Source organism: Equus quagga, chromosome 17 (genome assembly GCF_021613505.1).
Source record: "Equus quagga isolate Etosha38 chromosome 17, UCLA_HA_Equagga_1.0, whole genome shotgun sequence".
Lineage (NCBI taxonomy): Eukaryota > Metazoa > Chordata > Mammalia > Perissodactyla > Equidae > Equus > Equus quagga.
This window is the reverse complement of record NC_060283.1, coordinates 30,472,907-30,491,147: the sequence shown is the minus strand read 5'-3', so window position 1 is coordinate 30,491,147 and position 18,241 is coordinate 30,472,907. Positions and strand designations below refer to the sequence as shown.

The 18,241-nt window shown below is 41.5% G+C and overlaps 1 protein-coding gene across 1 annotated transcript in view; it reads right to left on the bottom strand.

Moving 5' to 3' along the window:
- Positions 1–2,394: 2,394 nt before the first annotated feature.
- The window catches only part of DEPDC7 (DEP domain containing 7), a 16,776-nt gene continuing 929 nt past the window's right edge, over positions 2,395–18,241 (bottom strand). Inside the window, exons 2-10 of the mRNA XM_046643103.1 lie at positions 17,126–17,167; positions 9,944–10,334; positions 8,281–8,408; positions 7,266–7,455; positions 5,619–5,830; positions 4,728–4,870; positions 4,410–4,535; positions 4,232–4,310; positions 2,395–3,739 (exon numbers count right to left, since the gene is read on the bottom strand). Coding sequence (XP_046499059.1) covers positions 3,546–3,739; positions 4,232–4,310; positions 4,410–4,535; positions 4,728–4,870; positions 5,619–5,830; positions 7,266–7,455; positions 8,281–8,408; positions 9,944–10,334; positions 17,126–17,167 — 1,505 coding nt within the window. The 3' untranslated portion in view covers positions 2,395–3,545. The remainder of the gene's footprint in view (positions 3,740–4,231; positions 4,311–4,409; positions 4,536–4,727; positions 4,871–5,618; positions 5,831–7,265; positions 7,456–8,280; positions 8,409–9,943; positions 10,335–17,125; positions 17,168–18,241) is intronic.

The window sequence follows — 18,241 nt, the reverse complement described above, 5'->3', positions numbered from 1 at the left end:
GGGGGGCGGCGCCGTGTTTCCGTGCGCACAGGCCGGCGGCGGGGAGGGACGCGAGTGGAGCGGCGCGGGGCGTGCCAGGCGCAGGAAGGGCTGCGCTGCTGGACCGCGGCCGCTGGCACTTTTAAACGCTGCCTCGCGTTTCGCAGCGGCGCAGTCGGCTCCGGGCGCCGTTGGCTGCCGAGGTCACACCCACCACCCGGGCGGCCGCGCCTCCCTGCAGCGGCCCACGCCCGCTTCGGTTTGGGCGGTCCCTCTGATCCCAGTGACGGCCGCGGTGTCCCCGGAGCAGCGAGGCGCCAGCCCCGAGAGCAGGGGCGGCGGGTCCGCAGGAGGGACCCTCCAGCTCGGGGTCGCGCGAGCCTGGCCCGGCCGCCGACTGCGCTCACGCCTGCCTGCTGCGCCCGGAGCGCCGCGCTCGCCTCCTGGCGCGGGGAGACGCAAACGGCGCGAGAGGAATGGCTTTTGTGCCTAATTTCAAAAAATAACGGGCACGTGACTCTTCACTGTTCATTTGTAAAAATGCTTTAAGACTGAGCTTAAACCATGTCTGCCTTAAACAAAATGAAGGTAACGATCACGTCTCCCCCCTTTAGCCTATAAAACTTGTTCATTTAAATAACTAGAACAAAACAAGATGGAGCGGGAGGAACGCGCTCAAACACCTCTTCTAAATAAACACGTGGGCAGTCATTCCCAAAGTACTGAAAGCTGAGCGCAGCACAGCACCCTCAAACCATTCACCAACTAGGGCATTAAAGTAAAAATGTCTCCTTAAACGCACACAGTTCTCAGATACAGATTCACTTTAGGAGGAAAAAACCCTTAAGATACTCAACTGGAACCAAGATTCACGAAGAAAACATTCCGTTCTCACTCCTGAGTCCAGACTAAGGTGCCCTGGAGTTTCCAGGTGAGTGGTTCTCGACTCTGACCACACCTGAGACTCTCCTGGGGGCTGTGGTGCTGAAACTGCCTTCTGGAACTTGGGGGGGTGGGGTGGGGTGGTACCAGGCAAAAGCTTTTAAGGTGCCCAGGTGTCAGTAGGGCTGAAGACCTCCCTAATCAGATCCACGCCCACCTCCACACTCTAGTGAGAGTCCCTTCCTTGAAGGATTGATAGAACTTATATGTGGAGGTGACAATACCAAAACCCTGATTTGACTTGGAATGGCTTACTTGTAATCTTTTGATATATTTTGAATTGTTTCCTTTAAATATTAAAAACATATTGACGTAGGTTCCAGTCTGGTTTCTGCCCGCAAGGACTGGGAACTCAGACTCCCTCAGGGTAAAGGGAGGTCACTGCAAGGGCACACAGGGTTTGGAAGAAGGCTGGCAGCTGCTCTAGAGGCGAGCACTAGGCGAGCGTCCCGGCAGGACCCCCAGGACCCTCTCATCACACCTGCCGCTCGCTGCGGTCTACCTCACTCCTCTCTCTGCACCACAGACCGCTGCCTCCATTTTCTTAGTTGTTGTTTCCTCATAATGCAGACTTTTCTACATAGAATTTGATTGGCCAAGTTGATTTTTGTGCAGTTTCATTTGCCTTCACGTAGGCTGTCCTTGGATCAGTGCTTAGCCCTCGTCTCAGGGTGGTGGCGAGGCTCACAGTCACCCAGGCATCGGGTGGCTGGGTCCCCAAGAGGGCATCATGGATGAGTGAATGAGGGCACACAGCAAACAAGGGTGACAGTTCCGGTGATGCAGGAGGGTTGCCCAAGGCATTCAGGGGAGCACCGAACCTGGAGTTTAAAACTTGACAGTGCTTGCAGTAAACATGCCCCATTTTTTTCTTAAAACTTTATTCTATTCTTGCTTATGAAGTTTGAGGTAAACTGTGGCTTTACTAGATTTCTCCTGAAATTATCATTCTCTTAGAAAGTTGCTTCTTCCAAGACCATGAAAATAACTAGGCAGTTAGTTCTGCCTTCCCCGGAAGGAGAGGTGTTAGTTTTGATTGCCAAATAATCATGCTGTTTGATTTTGTGCAAAAAAAAAAGGTTGAAAATCAGATAGCACACACACAGTTGCTCTGCCAACTATAGTCTCATCACACTTTCAGTAGTTTCTGAAAAACTTCCTCACACTTAAATCATCAGCTATCTTCTCTTTCAACTCAGAGTAAAGAGAGCTGCTTTCCCTTCATGCCAATGCAACAAACAAACAAAAATTGAAGTTGTTCCCTGCTTTATTAGAATTGGTATGGTAGATATATTACAGATATGAGTCCTCAAGTTTCTCCCATTTGAAGACCAGTCAGTATCAGTTATATCTCAGAAAATAAGAGATGACTGACATGCTAGCATATTGGTGCATCCTTCAGTTTTCCCTACCTCTCATTAAAAGTCTAAGTTTAAACAGATAAAGTTGAGTCTCATTTTCATCTTTTGGCTTTATTATTGTAAGGATGAACAATTTCAAATTGTATTATATTGCTTGTTTATTTACCAAATACATCTTGACAGTGCAGTAGTTCCAAAATAATCATTAACTTGGATAAAAAGTTGTTGAAGACTTTAGATCTAATTACCAATTTACAAGAAATACAGGACACAGGGGAACATGATAAAGGACAGCACAGGCTTGCAATCAGCAAAATCTAGACTCCAGGAAACTCAAGAACAAATGACCAGGTTTATTCAACAACAGAGAGAGAGACAGAAGGAAGAGGAGGAGAGTGGATAGAGGATAAAGAGAAGAACTTATCGATTAAGAGAGACTTAGGAAGCACACTAACCAATTGAAATTTATGGACCTTATTTGGATCCCTATTTGAATAAACTGTCAAAAGCATTTGAGATCAGAAAATTTGAACACTGACTGCATATTTGATGATATTTAAGGAATTGTGGGTTTGTGTGTGATTATGTTTTTAATGTCCTTATCTTTTTGCCATAGATACTGACATTTTATAGATGAAGTGATATGAGTCTGAAATTTGCTGGAGTGGTAGCAAGGAATGGGTGGGGATATCGATTAAATAGACAAGATTGGCCATGAGTTGACAACTGCTGAAACTGGATGATGAGCACATGGGAGTTTATTATTCTATTCTCTCCATTTGTATGTATGTTTGAAATTGTCCACAATAAGCTTTAAAAGATGTTAAAGTTTTCAAAAGCATTAGGATAGTTCAATTTCTGACTTGTCTGTAGTTTACTTTATCAAAAGAGCCTACATTTCTATCTTTTATCTTTAAGGAGTACCTTTCAAGGTACAAACCACACTCCTATTAACTTGTAATTACAGCCTTCCTGTTTAATACCTTTTTATGTAAACACTGCAATGCCTATCATTTAAATTCTTATGATGTTCTGTAAAGTATTGTGCACAATAATGATGAATCAGCTCACCAAAGAGAGGTCAATACTTAACAGCAATACACCAGCTAATACTCAGTTTCAGACACGAAAGGTTATACAAAAAAAGTTTATTAAGTACAATTTCATCTTTAGAAGAACATCTAAGATTAAAAATGTGATTTGGACCTTCAGGATACATAATTTATTCTTAAAATACACAAGTTATATACAGACATTAGAAACTCAGTTTCCAAAATATTCAATAAAGATATCTGGGTGACACTTATAGAACTGACCTAGCAATTTTTTCTTCTCTTTGGCAGACAGTTTTGAATCTTCATCAATCGTTTTTAGTAAATTCAGAAGCTCATCCTTGGTTGTCTTCCGTGTGTGGTCTGAATAATCACTTTGATCAATTCTCTGGCAATAAATATATCCTTAAAGTTTAAAAGTAAAAAAGTTCAGTTAATGAATCTATTTCTCAGATTTACCAGATTTCTGAGGAATCTATTCCTCAATGCACTAAAGCACTGCTGGCTTTCCAAGCCTGAGGGGACCGTTTGTAGAATTTAGTTGAAATTCAAGTGCAACTACTTATAGCAAAACACTTCCAAATAGGGGCTGGCCCCGTGGCCGAGTGGTTAGGTTCGCGCACTCTGCTGCAGGCGGCCCAGTGCTTCGTTGGTTCGAATCCTGGGCGCGGACATGGCACTGCTCATCAAACCACGCTGAGGCAGCATCCCACATGCCACAACTAGAAGGACCCACAACGAAGAATATACAACTATGTACGGGGGGCTTTGGGGATAAAAAGGAAAAAATAAAATCTTTAAAAAAAAAAAAAGAGTAAAAATAAACCCAAAAAACTTCCAAATAAAAACTAGGAATTTATCTTCGGAAGATCATGAAAATCGTATTTCTCAGATTACCTGTGTCTCTATTTGGATCTCTTCCCTTCTGAATGGCCATGAGCTTAATACTGACAATTTTATGTAGTGTTCCAGGAATCTGAAAAAAACGAAGGGATATGGGACATTATTCAAATGCATTTTAATCTAGTGATCTGTAAATTACATAAGCTCAACTTAAGGACTTTCAGAGTTTTACCTTAAAAACATCTTTTTGATGATCCATTAAAAACAGTACCAGAAGATCAGTTTTGCCTTTGGATAAATTTTTGTTGTCAACAATAGCTTTTGAGAATATCCTTTTCACAACCATTCGGTTGTCGCTCTATAAAAATGAAACAAAACACGCCCAATAGTATATATTGAAAAGACTAAGTTTAATATAAAAAAAATGCTAAATATTAATAGCTATTATCCATTTCAGCATACTTGATGCTGACAATGGAATAATTTGACACGTGGGTCCTATAAGTATTAAGGAAACTGAATACAATTAACATTTAGACAAAACACTTACTTCTTTACGTAATTTAAATTCAGAAGGGTGTGCTGCCACAGCCATGAAATACAGCAGTCTTCTGAATTCTTCTCTATTTTGGGAATCCAAAAGCTTTAGAAAGAGCTGAGTAGCTTCTAAGGCTATTTCAGTCTTCCCATTCACTTCAGCCAAAAGAAAAAAACTGCTTTTAATTTTCACCAAATAACTGTATTAATGGGATCAAAATTCAAGTTAAAGCTTAAGCTAAACAGTAAACTTATTCAAAGCTATTTTCAAAAGGAAAACAAAAAGACTAGAAATTACCAGTATCATCAAAGCAGCCTATCCTCAAATTGGCAGCTAATACCCTAAGTCCTGGTCATACAATAGTCTTAGGATGTTAACTCTAACTCTTGGCTTTGTAAATAAATCCCTGGCCTATGTTTTTCATTAATTCAATACATTTTGAGGGTACACTATGTGTACAGTACTGATGTACCCCACTCTACCTGAGAAAAAGAGAGAGGATTCTCTGAAACCCCCAATTTGTTTTCAACAACCCATAGGGACCAGTCTGTCTCACTGGCAGGGGGACCGAGAAGAGTGTGTGCCCTTCTGAAGAGGCTCCAGGGCGAACGGTGCTGCTGCTGCGGATGCTTTCTCAAGAAGGGAACTGCTCCCTGTGCTCAGTAAGGTCCCGAACGAGCACAGCATCCTCCTGAGGCCACCAGAGGCTCCTGCCCGAAGGCAGAGCCTGACGGGCCCCTTCCAGACGAGCCCGGCAAGTTCTGGAGCAAACACACTTTCCACGGGTTATTGCAGACCCCCTCCCAGCTTGAAGTAGTAGGATTTTGGTTCATTTTGAGAACAATGAACTTTTTCCTGTTTCCTCCAAAAGACAACTCTCATATCCCGGAAGACCTCACTTACCCAAGAGTTCTGCGATTCCATTGTGAACGTCGCATAAGTGACGTAACAGAGGCTCCCTCCTGCTGTAGTGTCTGCCGATGGCCTCAAACAGAAGTTCTTTCACAAGGTCTGTGCTGTTGGGTTGCTCAGGAAAATTTCTGCTTATGTTCACCACCGTCTGGTCTGGAAGGTATTCCAGACAGTCGATTGCTGCAGAGAGCCACTCATCTTCCCTGTGGGGGGAAAAGAACTATTGAAAAAAGCAAAGAACAACAGACAGACACAGAGCACTTAATTTACTAGCCATTTCAAGTTGGCCACCAGGATAAATTTCTACACACTTAGATAAAAATACATGTAAGTTCTTTTTACACGTAAAAACAAAAGAGAAGCTGTCCACTACATTACAGAGCTGAAAAGGGCATAAAAATTTAAAATTCTACTCTTTAAATTTACAGTGGAGGCCCAGAAGCTCTAAGTTCCTTGCTCAGGGTCCCAGGCAGGACTAGATCCCAGATCAGACCCTAGACTGGTATTGTTCTGGGAACAGCGTTGCTTACTTCAGAGCTCTGTGTAGGATCTATCATCTCTCACTCTGGCTAGGAGAGAATAGAGGGAGATAAGGTAGGGTTTCAAAATAATTCAGTATCAATTACAATTTCTAATAAAATGCCAGCTGGGTAACCTCAGAAAAATGCTACATTTCAAGAAATAAAATGAATTTTAATATTCAATTTGTCAATATGTATAGTTTTTTTAAAAACCCGATTGTGTGCTCTGCTGCTGTGGGCTCAGGACAACCAATTCTGCCCCAGGTAGGGGCGTGATCTCAGCAGGCACTTCGCCTCTCTGGGCATCAGCTTCCTCAAGCTTCTAAGATGTGGCTAGATGATCTTTAAGATCACTTCTACACAATCTCTGATTCTGTATTTAAAATTTAAGGTAATAGTAAAATGTTTTCAAATGTTCCTTTAGATTATAGAAATGTAATTTAAATTCTTGTAGAATGATAAGATTCCTATTATATATGCAGAGTTCAATAACTAGTATATTGGTATTAACTTTTCCACGTCAGGTTTTAAGCTACCTTTTGACAAGTTATAAGGAATATAGAACTCTTCCTTAAGGAAAAAACATCATAATTCCCTTAGCACCTGAAGTTAAGCCGTCAAACCTTAAGATTTATATTCAGAAGAATGGTAGTCAGAGGTGAGAGAGCAAGAGTTACTTTCATTATATTTCTTTAATAAAACTAGTTAATTAAAATACATATTTAATAGGCATTCTAGAGGAGTATAAAAGCATTTGTAGTCAAAGGATTCTAAGAATTTGCCAAATCTGTTAATTTTGTTCCAGGTCCCTTTGAAGACCAGACAGCCCTCCACTTTAACAAGGACAAGAAGATGGAGCATAATCATCTTCTTCACTTGATGTGCAAGTAAGTTATATGTGAAACAAAAATGACTATGAAAATAATGGCATTTAAATATCTTTTTCTAATTTTGATCAAGGTAGTTTTGTTCTTCACTTTCCAAAATACTGATAATTATCAACTGACAATACATATCTGACCCTAGGGACAGAAGAATTTTCAAAAGATTATCTTAAAACCATTATCTATAATCTTCCTACAAACACACTCAAATTATTTCATGTATTTCCACATACTGAGAGTCACCATAAGCCTTGAGAATCTGCCGGTCCAGACAGTTACTGTTGTTGACCAAATCAGGCTGCCCCATGGGCTGTGGGACTTGGGGGATAACCTCTTGCGGTTTGAGTAAGGAGTCAAGAAATGGAAGGTCTATAAGTTGTAGCAGACGCCCAACTGTTTCCTCTTGCCATACTTCATTAATAACTATACAGGAAAAATGACAAGGTGAAAAGTAACGATTAGTAGTTACTAAATGCTCACTAGCATATATGTCTAGGCAGGTCTAAGTTAATAAGTTTGTGGGCGCGCCCCCCCCCCCCCCCCACAAAAAAAAGAAAGGGGAGAGAGAGAGAGAGTTAACCTTATGAAGTGCTTTCTTATAATGAAGAAAACAATTCAAGATTTGTTTAAAATGTAGGAGATTAGACCTTGGACAACAGGAATTCTTTTCATTCTTGTGCTGCAAAAAGCAATACGGCAGAGAGAAGAGATCAAGTCATCTAACATGTTAATAAGGACTTTGGAAGAAAGAATGATTCATTCAATCTGAAAACTGGTTTGAAACTATTGGGTGCAGATTATTCCACTCAGGCTTTCCACAAGTGGGCTGGGGAGGGAAGGTGGAAATCAGTCATTAAGTTACATTCCATTGCCACAGGCAAGGAAGAGCACAAGAATTCTGTTAATGTTTTAATGTAATTTTCAAATTTTTATTTAACCTAATAAAATCTTAGGGAAAGAAATATCTGAGAGCACATTTTAAATAAAAAACCTGCATGCAAAACATTTCAGATTTGAACCTCTGCCAGCTGACAGGACAAAAGTCAGTGTTCAAGAATTGCAACACTGATCTATTTGTTAAAGATAATGGACCTCTGTTAAAACTTAATAGAAACAGCTTTAATACACAGTGTGCTCTTTCTTTGTGCTTTGAATATTTAAATTATAATAAAGGCTGAGACTGAAAATCTTAAGTCACTGCGTGTGAAGCTAGTCTCCTCCTCCTCGCCTGCGCGCTCTCCAGCTTACCGCGGGGAGACAGGGCCGCAGACACGCTGACCTGAGGCGAGCAGGCCGGCTTTAGACTCAGGTTTTCCCACAGATCCTCCAAGCTCGCTGATTTGATATCCGATGACTTACATAATGGATCTGCATACCTACAATTAATTTATTTCATAAATTAATGTTTATTAGTAAGCCCACAGAAATATTTTAGTTTTTGAGAGCTAGGAGTTTCTAGAAAGTTTATGTATTTCAGAGCAAAAACACAACAAATGCAAATTCTAAGAGTAGAATAAAATACAGAAACATCCCACCCTCTTTCTCAAGCCTAAATAATCATACTCTAAATAAATTTTCTTTTGAACATTTAGATTTAAGTAATTCAATGACTAAAGTTTTAGTTTCCAATTTTAAAACGTCATCAAACATAGTCAAGCTTCATTATGCTTACTGTTTTGTCACTTTTCTCTATTTCTGGGGCATTCTTTGCTGGACAGTGCTCATCATTTTCCAAGTGGAGACCTACAGTCCTTCATCCACAATTCTGAAACCCAAAAAGCTTTGAAAAATCTAAAGTTTCTTCAGAACTCCTGTGACGACAAAAGCTGTCCTGAGACCATCACGGCCTTTATTTATCCCAGCTGGTAGGAGTATTGTCTTTACTGTAGAAATATTAGTGTTTGATTACCAGATGCTGCCCCAGATCCCTCCAGGGCGTTATCTCATACAGATGCACAAAACCACCTTTCTAACGTCTCCCAAGTTCCAAATTCCTAAACACACCTGGTCCCAAGGGCTTCAGGAAAAGCGTGTGGACCCGCATCTGGAAAGTGCTGACTGTGCCCTGCATTGGCCTCAGATTTCCTTCCTATATACACAGCTGAGTTTTATCATGTTTTAAATACAGAGTTTTAAAAATGTTTGAAAGTCAAGGCACTAAAACTCGGACTTTGGTCAGATCTGAATAAGAGCTTCCATTACACGGTCACGTCTACACAGTCTATAGCTGAGGGGAATAAAAAAGGGTTTTTCATGACAAGTAACTCAGTTCATTATGTACGTACCACCTACATCCATGTCAATCACTGGGTTCTACAATCCCGTCCCCCAGTCTCCCTTTAAATGACCCCCTCTTCTCCACCACTGCTGCTTGCTTTCTTCACCCCCATCTGCAGACTGCATCATTGCAGCAGATTCTTAACTGGCTCTCCCCATCAGGCTGACCACACAGCTGCCAGGATGATCTTTCTAAAATACAGTCTCATCATGTGCCAGTCTTGCCGTGGCCTCCCCACGCCTGTCCGATCAGGTGCAAACTCCTGAGCACGTCCTATGAAACCCTCAGTGTGCTGGCCCCTCGCGTCTTTCATCCTCACATCTGCTGCCTCCACCTGCTCTGTTCTCAGACCACTCTGTGTAAACTCTCTAACATTTTTTACACTATCATTGGAACGTGAAGCAGAAAAATCAAAGTTTGTTGGTTGTTTCTACTAAATATAAAATATGAACAAACAAGAATCCTGAGATACCAAATCAACAAAAGTTCACTGTACTTTATCAAATTTACCCACAGACCCAGATTTTCACCTAATTCACTGTTTCAAAAGTAACACAAAGCCAGTCAGCACCTCATTAAAAAGTAGACAAAGTCCTGCCATGCCCCCCACGATGAGTGACATCATCCACTCACCTGGAGGGTGAGCACAGTGCGTTCTCTTTGCCTAACTGACTGTCTTGGTTAGCGATCGTTGTGAATCTATAAAGGCTGCAACTACTGTCTTCAAATGTGGGTTTTTTGTCTTTTCCAAAGACTCTGGTCGGAACGGCTTCAAATACTCTGTAGTCCATAAGTGCCTGACACACGCGCACCACTTTGGCCCGAGGAATGTCTACATCACCAAAGTATTTATTCTGAGTTAGGTGAGAAAAGATGACATCCACAGCTTCTGAGCCAACGAAGCAGTCATTGTGTCTCTTCAAATGGTGCCTTCGTCTCTTCACCTCCACTTGTGTCTGCAGAGTGTTTATGATGCTGCTCCATACATATGTGGCTCCAAAGGGCTTCTGGGCCACACTGAAACCTGGAACGGGAAAAACTGCAGGGTAACCATGTTCACTTCAAATAAAGTCTAAGCAATCCTTAAGCAAAAAGTGGCAATTTCCAAAGTTATTAATAAGGAACAATTATGAGGACAGTCTGTTGCTGAAATATTAAATTATTAGTAGCAATTCATTTAAAAATTTAGTGCCTACTATAAGCTAAACACTGCTCTGTGTGCTAGGATACAACAGTGAGTAAAATGAAGTCCCCGTTCTCATGCACTTAACAGTTTGTGGGAAGATACAGACAACACGTATGTGTGAGATCAGTGCTAAGAAGAAAAATGAAGGCAGGTAAGCAAGAGAATGGTGTTTCAGATGGGACGTCAGGAAAGACCTCTGCCAAGGTGATGTCTGAGCAGAAGCCTCAGGAAACCGGCAAGCAAGCTGTGCAGACAGCTGGGGGAAGAGCAGAGAGCAGGAAGAGCTAAGGCCCTGAGGACGGAGTGTGCTCTGCCAGGAGAACAGGAAGGACGCCAGCAGGGCCTGGCTGGCTGACCAAGGGAGAGGATGCGGGAAGTGAGGTCAGAGAGGAGTGGAGATGGGGTGTGAGGTGGGGGGTGCAGATCAGGTGGGACCTCGCGGCAGTTACCAGTTATGTGCAAGGAACTCTATGAAGTGCCTTACATAAATGATCTACTCTTCATAATCTTCAACCCGATGAGGCAGATATCATCTCTATTTGAGAGATGGAAAATAGACTGACAGGTTAAATGTAACTTCCAGACATCACACTGTAAGAGGTGGTACGGGGATTTGGCTCATGGTCTACCTAATTTCAAAGCATTTATCAGTCAGACAGATACAGGTATAGTTATAGATACACACACACACAATGGTTGTTGGAATAAAATAATATTGTTAAGGCTTCCTAACATGCAGGCTTGTGCATTAAGTACTTGTAAGCAGGGTAAATGAAGTCTGGCTCCTGTCCAGTAGAGTTTACAGTCTACTGCAAAGACAGGAAAAGCAGACACAAAGCAAGATTTTAGCCAAACAGAAAAGAAAGAAAACATGCTTTCAAAGATTTCTTATAATATTTTTCCTCAGTGTAACAAATTGGTATTTGGCAAAACTATAAAGAAAGAGAAAAAATTAAAAGGAGAGAAAATGGACCTTAGGTTAGCAAGCTGATGGAGCCAGGCCTGGCTGATCGTCAGCGTGCTGGCTGGCTCCCTCTTTTGACAGACACAGAACGTGCCTTTCTGTGGGTGACACTTTTCAGTGAGCCTCTGAACATTCAGTGCTCCTGACTTTTTAAGCCTCCGTTTTTGTTAAGTATATTACTACCTTTATTTTTAGGATATTTTGGCAGAGAAGTTGAAAACATATCACTTCCCTTAAGTTAGTCTAAAAAGGAAAACAATATTCATCAGTACAACAGTAAGAAATAAGGGGATTGTAATTAAAGACATCGCTACTTAAAATTACCTTCCTGACTTTTGAGATAAAATAGAATGTCTAAGATGAAAGCAAAGATAAGTTCCTGAAGGACATTACAACTCCACTCAATGCACTGATCATAAATTTTAAGTGGGTCATTTGGAATTCATCTTTTGTGTTGCAATAAATATAAGAAGTATAGTGAACCATTACACCATATTCACTTATAGTGTAATTTCATAGCTACTAGAAAATGTAGCTTACCGTGAAAATTACTAACACATACGCACACACACGAAGCCCTTTACTGTTTATTTCCAATACCAAAAGTAGATGGATAATTTACTATATGCCCATTATTAAGACGTTAGTTTAAAATGATCAGCAAGATTGTTTTTAATTATCAAAATTATATTTTAAAATTCAAGATATTTCATAATCCCATACCAAACTAAGAAGGAAAAATTGATGCCAGTTTTCCAAATATCTTTGAGCAGCTTTAAGAATTGAATTATGGAGAATCAACTAGATAAATCAAGCCGGAACGAGACTGACCTCTGGCACAGTACTGAGTCTCCACTGAATAGGGCCAGAATCAGGCAACTGATGGAATCTAAAAATATGTCCAGGTCACTCCCGGTGTCCAGAACTCAGGAGTTGCTGTGATGTTTCCAGACACAATGACTAAATAAAAGGAGTGTGAGTTAATATTCTTAACTTCCTAAAATACCAGATATTATAGCTCAGATTTAAATCAATTTAATGTCTGCTCTTTAGTCTTTTTTAAAAATCTTCATTGTATTAATAATAGCTAACATTTGAGTACTTAAAATACGACAAGCTCTGCCTTCTCTCATTTAATCCTGATAAACCTCTCTGAAATAGTCATTAATAATCCTAATTTGAGGAAACTGAGGCTCAATGAATTAAACAAACTTGCCCTCAGTTGCACAGCTAGTAAACGTAGACTAGCTGTTCCTAGTCCTTAAATATAAGTATACTGAAAGTCAGCCAGCAGGCAGTTTCAGCATTAACCTCTCAGTGATGATATGGAATAAGTGAGAGAGCTTTAAACGAGCCAATGAGATTAGAAGAAACAAACAACTTTAAGATCTGTGAACCCTTAACTAAGCTATTTAAAAACACTTAGTAGTCACTACTCCTAAAATAAAGGAAGATACCATAAATTCTAGATTATATACTAGCCACAGTCCACAGGGGTAAGAGAGGAAAGGAAAATAAGCAAGATTCAAACTTGTAGAGGTGAGAGCGCTTTTTAAGTACCAGTGAAACAGACTTCTGGGCTTGTGATAATGTTAAATATGAAACCCATACGTCATAACAGTTGATTGACAAGTAGGTTAGCATAAAAACCCTAAAAGATAAGGCCGAATAAGTTACTAATTTGTGACCAGTAAGCAGCTGAAGGGGGTAAGAGGGAGGGGATTCACAGCCCCAGTGATGTGGAAACGGCTAAGAACAGATTTCCCCACAGTAACTTGATGCTTAAATATGGGAAATCCGGAAGTTTTGCAGGTTGGATAACACAGTATGAAAGATAAAAGAACAGCTTAGAGCAGGACAGAAGCACCTGTGAGGCACACAGTGTTTCCAGAGTCCTCCAGGCATTGGACACTCCAGCCCTTTGAGGTCCCTCTGTTCTCACTGACGATTAACTCCCAACCATCGCATTGTGGGATACTTCCCCTCAAGCAGCACCACCCACAGACCCAAACTAGCCCATGTTCATACAGATACTTTAACACATAACATACCCTGGACTTGATAAGTCAGTGTGCCAAAACCCACACCAGGATAACCTGTTCTCTTCATGCTGACTTCACCAGTTGAACACAGATCCCCCACATGCTGGTCTGAACTTACTTCTCATCATCTAAGAGCTGAGATGAATACTGGTAGAGCAGGCCATGGCCCAGTAAGATGAATTACTGTGCTTTCTAAACAGGATTCAAGAGACCAGAAGGACACAATGAACGCTTTGTAAGTCTAGCCAGCAGAATTTAAGCTTCAGCCTGTCCTCAACCTCAGTTGCATAGGAGCTGGACAATTCTTTAACACTCATCACTACCTGCATCTCGAGGCTTCCTCAATGACATTTGGTCAAGCGTGTTCTGAAAGCATCATGACCAAAGGATCAGAGAGTGTGGAGAGCAGCTGGATAACCCTGGATAAGAGAATTAACCTCTATTGTTGGTTTCTTCATTTACTGATATGAGAGTTAAACACTATGTTTCAGGTTGGTTTCTGGTCTAAACTGCTGATTACAGGATTTTAGAGACTGAAATTATACCTCTCTCCATTTAGATGTGGACACCGGACACCAAATAAAATATAGTAAGAAATGAAGCCTGGGAGCAAATTTGACCCTTTCAGGTCAGAAGCCTTGGGGAAGGTGGCCCAAGGAGAGGCTCAGGCATCGTTTGAAACTACACCCACAGCATGCCACATGTGCCCTTAAGCACCTCATAAATCTAGGCTAGTTAACATTCATTTTTCAAGCAGTCTCACCTTTATTTGCTTGAAAACAATAGCTATTTTTCAAAAGCAAAGACCTGCCTTTTGTGTGTATTTGAAGTCTGCCCAAAATAGTTTACCAGCAATAAAAAAATTAAACTTCTAACATGGAACTCTGATATATACATTTGTAATACTACTAATAATCATCTTGTCTAAAAATGCACACTAAGTAATCAAGTCATTACACTAATAACTCTCTAAAAATCAAGGCATAATGCAGACATGTCAAGAAATTACATTTACTCAGCAGTTACAAGGGGACCATCAGCATCAACTGTGACCTGTGCAGTGAGCATCCAGCACAGCCCAGCCGGGAAAGCCTATCTAAGGGCAAAACAATTCTGTCCTCACTTCTAATAACGAGGTCATAGTAACTTCTCAGAAGATCGACATACACGTTATAAAACTGGATCCCAGAGTGAGGGAAACGTACACACAGAACTACTGACACAGGCTACTTCTACAGGAACATGCAACAGCTGTATTTTCATTCTCAGGCACTAGACTGGCCCCTCCAAGAAAAAGAATCCAGATAGCTCCTGTTAGGCAGTTTTCCACAAAACTTGAAGAAACAGTGAGCTAGTGCCTTCTCTCTTTCAAATTTCCTTATAGTTTGCAGAAATTCAAATCATTTAACTGCCTTATGCCTCACGTAATGCAGTTTACTATTCAGTACTTGTTAGTTGTAGATTATTGCAAATACTAAAAATTTCTGAAGAAAGGTTAATGCAGTGGTCCTTAGTGGACGATTCTACTCCCCACTGGACATCTGGCAATGTCTGGAGACACTTTTGGTTGTGACAAGCAAGGGGTGGAGGTGCTCTGGCATGTAGTGAGTAGAGGGGCCAGGGATGCTGCTAAACATCCTGCAGTGCACAGCCCAGCCCCCCAACAAAGAAAACGCCAGCAGCGCCCAAGGTCAGCAGCCCTGGGTGAAGTGAATACTGTTCAGACTGGAAACTTGTGTGAATGCGGCAGGCACAGTGCTCGGTTCTGTGAAGACGAACAGTAAGACAAGAGCGTGGGCTGTGGGGTCCCGGAGACCGGGTTCCACGCTTGGCTCCATCATTTACTCAGAACGCAGTCTGGGGCAAAGTGCCTAACCTTCTGTTGCAAAACAGAGCGAATTCCACTTCTCTGTTACTCTGGGATCATAGGAGACAATACATTAACATGGCTGGCACAGGACCCAGCAATGAACAGACGTGCAAGAAAAACGGGGAAACTGCCACAATCTAGAACTGCCTGAGGAGACGCGGACTCGGTGTAGCATAATACCTGGGAAGGGGTCTTGGAACAGAGAAGGGACATGAGGCAAAACGCAGGAAATCTGAGTCAAGCATGGCCTTTAGTTACTAATAACGTGTCAATGTTGGATTGTTGGGACACATGTACTATACTAATGTAAGATGTTAATAATAAGGGAAACTGAGTGAAGGGCATATGGAAACTATGTACTAATTCTGTGACTTTTTGTAAATCTAAATCTATTCTAAAATTGTAGAAGTTCATTTAAAAAGTAAAAAGGGAGGGTATCTTTCTTGCTCTTCCTTCCTCTGCACTGAGGACACAGTCCTCACCGTCGAAGACTTTACCCTTCACCTGTTCATACCACCGGGGTGACAATGTGGAGCTTGGAACAGGATTCAGTCAATCAAAGACCACGAGCAGATGAGAAGGCAAGGGTGACACACACCAGAGGATTTAACTCTTCATAAGAAAATAACAAATATATGAATCCTAAATCATTTAAGATTCAACAGAATTTTATTTAAGAATTTTTTTCAAAAGAGGTTTTAAAACATTACTCAACAGAATTGTCAAGACAAAGGAAAAGGAGGGGCTGGCCTGGAGGTGTCATGGTTAAGTTTACATACACTGCTTTGGTGGCCCAGGGTTTGTGGGTTCGGATCCCGGGCGTGGACCTACACACTGCTCATCAAGCCATGCTGTGCTGGCATCCTACATACAAAATAGAGGAAGACTGACACAGATGTTAGCTCAGTGACAATCTTCCTCACCAAAAAAAAAAAAAAATTAAAAAATAAAGGAAAATGAGTAGGACATTAAAAACATCATGAAAATAGATAAATGTCGAGAACTGTGTTTTGGGTGTTAAAACTAGGCAGCTCCAACTGAGTGGGAAAGACTTCCCATACATGCATACCAACATTGCAACACTCTTAGTGCTTATTTGTTTTGGGAGTCCAAAGTTTGTTTTTGTCTTACATGGCACTAGAGATGTCATGCTGAAGACTGAGATTGCCTCTGAAAGAAGGCTGCAGGCAGGTGAAGTAGGTAAAATAAATCTCTACTAACAAGAACAACTTTAAAATATGTTAAGAGAACTATTAACAAAGTAGGCACGGGCCCCTGCTTGAATTCATGGAGATTAATGAGACAGCATATGGGAAGTACCTTGAGCTCCCTGGAAAGGTGACACCAGGTGAATTCAAAGAATCAGGTTACAGTATACAGGGATAACAGGATAACATACCACTTTCTTGTTTATCTAGAGTAAAACTCAAATGTCTTCGAAGGGCTTGCTGAAGATTAGCACATAGACTTTACTTTTTCTGCATAAATCAGGTCCCTGGTGGTTGCAGGCCCTTTAATGTATGGAAAAGTTACTGGTAGATAGAGAAACAGAAGTACAGAGCTGCTGCCGGAGCACCCGGATAGGGAATGGCAAGGAACCCAGACCCGGCGTCTCCTGGAACTGCGCTCACTAGGACGGTGCCAAGGCAGCTACATGGTGGAAGAGGGATTAACAAATGCCAGCAGGTAGGGTTCCAACCGCAGCAAGCAAAAGAAATGAGGGGAGGCGGGGGGCCCTTCTCTGCTCACTCACCTCGGGTGCAGGACCCAGGGCTTCTCCTCGGGTTCAAATCCACTAACCAGCACTCAACTCTTCCCTCCCAGAGTCACTGACTTTGTTTTGAACACACATTCCCTCACATCGTCCAAGAACCTGTTCACAACGCCTGAAGCTCAGAAGTGGCATTTCAGCTGTTAGAGAAGACAGGTGCCATGATTTTAATCAGGGAAAATTTGGGAATTTCTTTCACTCAGAAAGTGAGCCTAAAGATTTCTCCAGACTATTTCCAATATCACTTGACTTTAAATTCCCAAATGATGTATTTCCCTTCTCTTCACAATGTAAAACAAGGAGAAATTCTGAACATGGCCATCATGTGCTTGTCTGAATCCTTCTAATTGAAGCAGAAACGGTCAACGTTATGACAGTTCTTAGAAAAGTATAAATGAAAAATAGTTCTCATCACAATTTATCATTAGCATTTTGAAGATTACAAGGGGCATTACTAATTGTTAAGTCAAACACAAGACTGGGGCCACTGAGATGCACCCATTTGACCTGAGTCAATTCACTGACCACTGTCACCTTGAGGAAGAAGTCACAGTGTCACTGTTTTACAAATGAAAGACTTCATCATCTAGAGAACCAACTCCTCTAACACCCCACACTGCGGCTACACAAAGGGCGAAAGTTGTAAATTATTTAAAACGAAAAGCAAAAGCCAGGTGTTACCTAAATATCTTAATTATACTTACTGAGTTATAGATACGCTAGAATCAGAATTTTAGAACTGATCATCCAATCCATTCATTTGCTTGGACATTTAAAGAAACCAAAATGCTATGCAAACTACCCCCAAAGATACGATGAAGCTGGTGGCAGAACACACCAACGTGTCTCCTAAGACCACGTAACCGTTAAAAAAACCCAACACCTCCCATTCACCGAAATACTGCTTATCCAGAAAGCGTAATTAATAAACACTTTTTATGCCAAGTTCCTGCCGGTAATACAACAGAAACTTCTCCCTCCCGGGAAGAGTCCGGAGCATAACGTGGGCAAGAGAGGCCCTGGGCCCGGCCGCACCGTGGGGTCCAGGTCTGGCTGAGACGGGGGCAGAGGGGCCCTGGCACCGCAGCCACGCGGAGC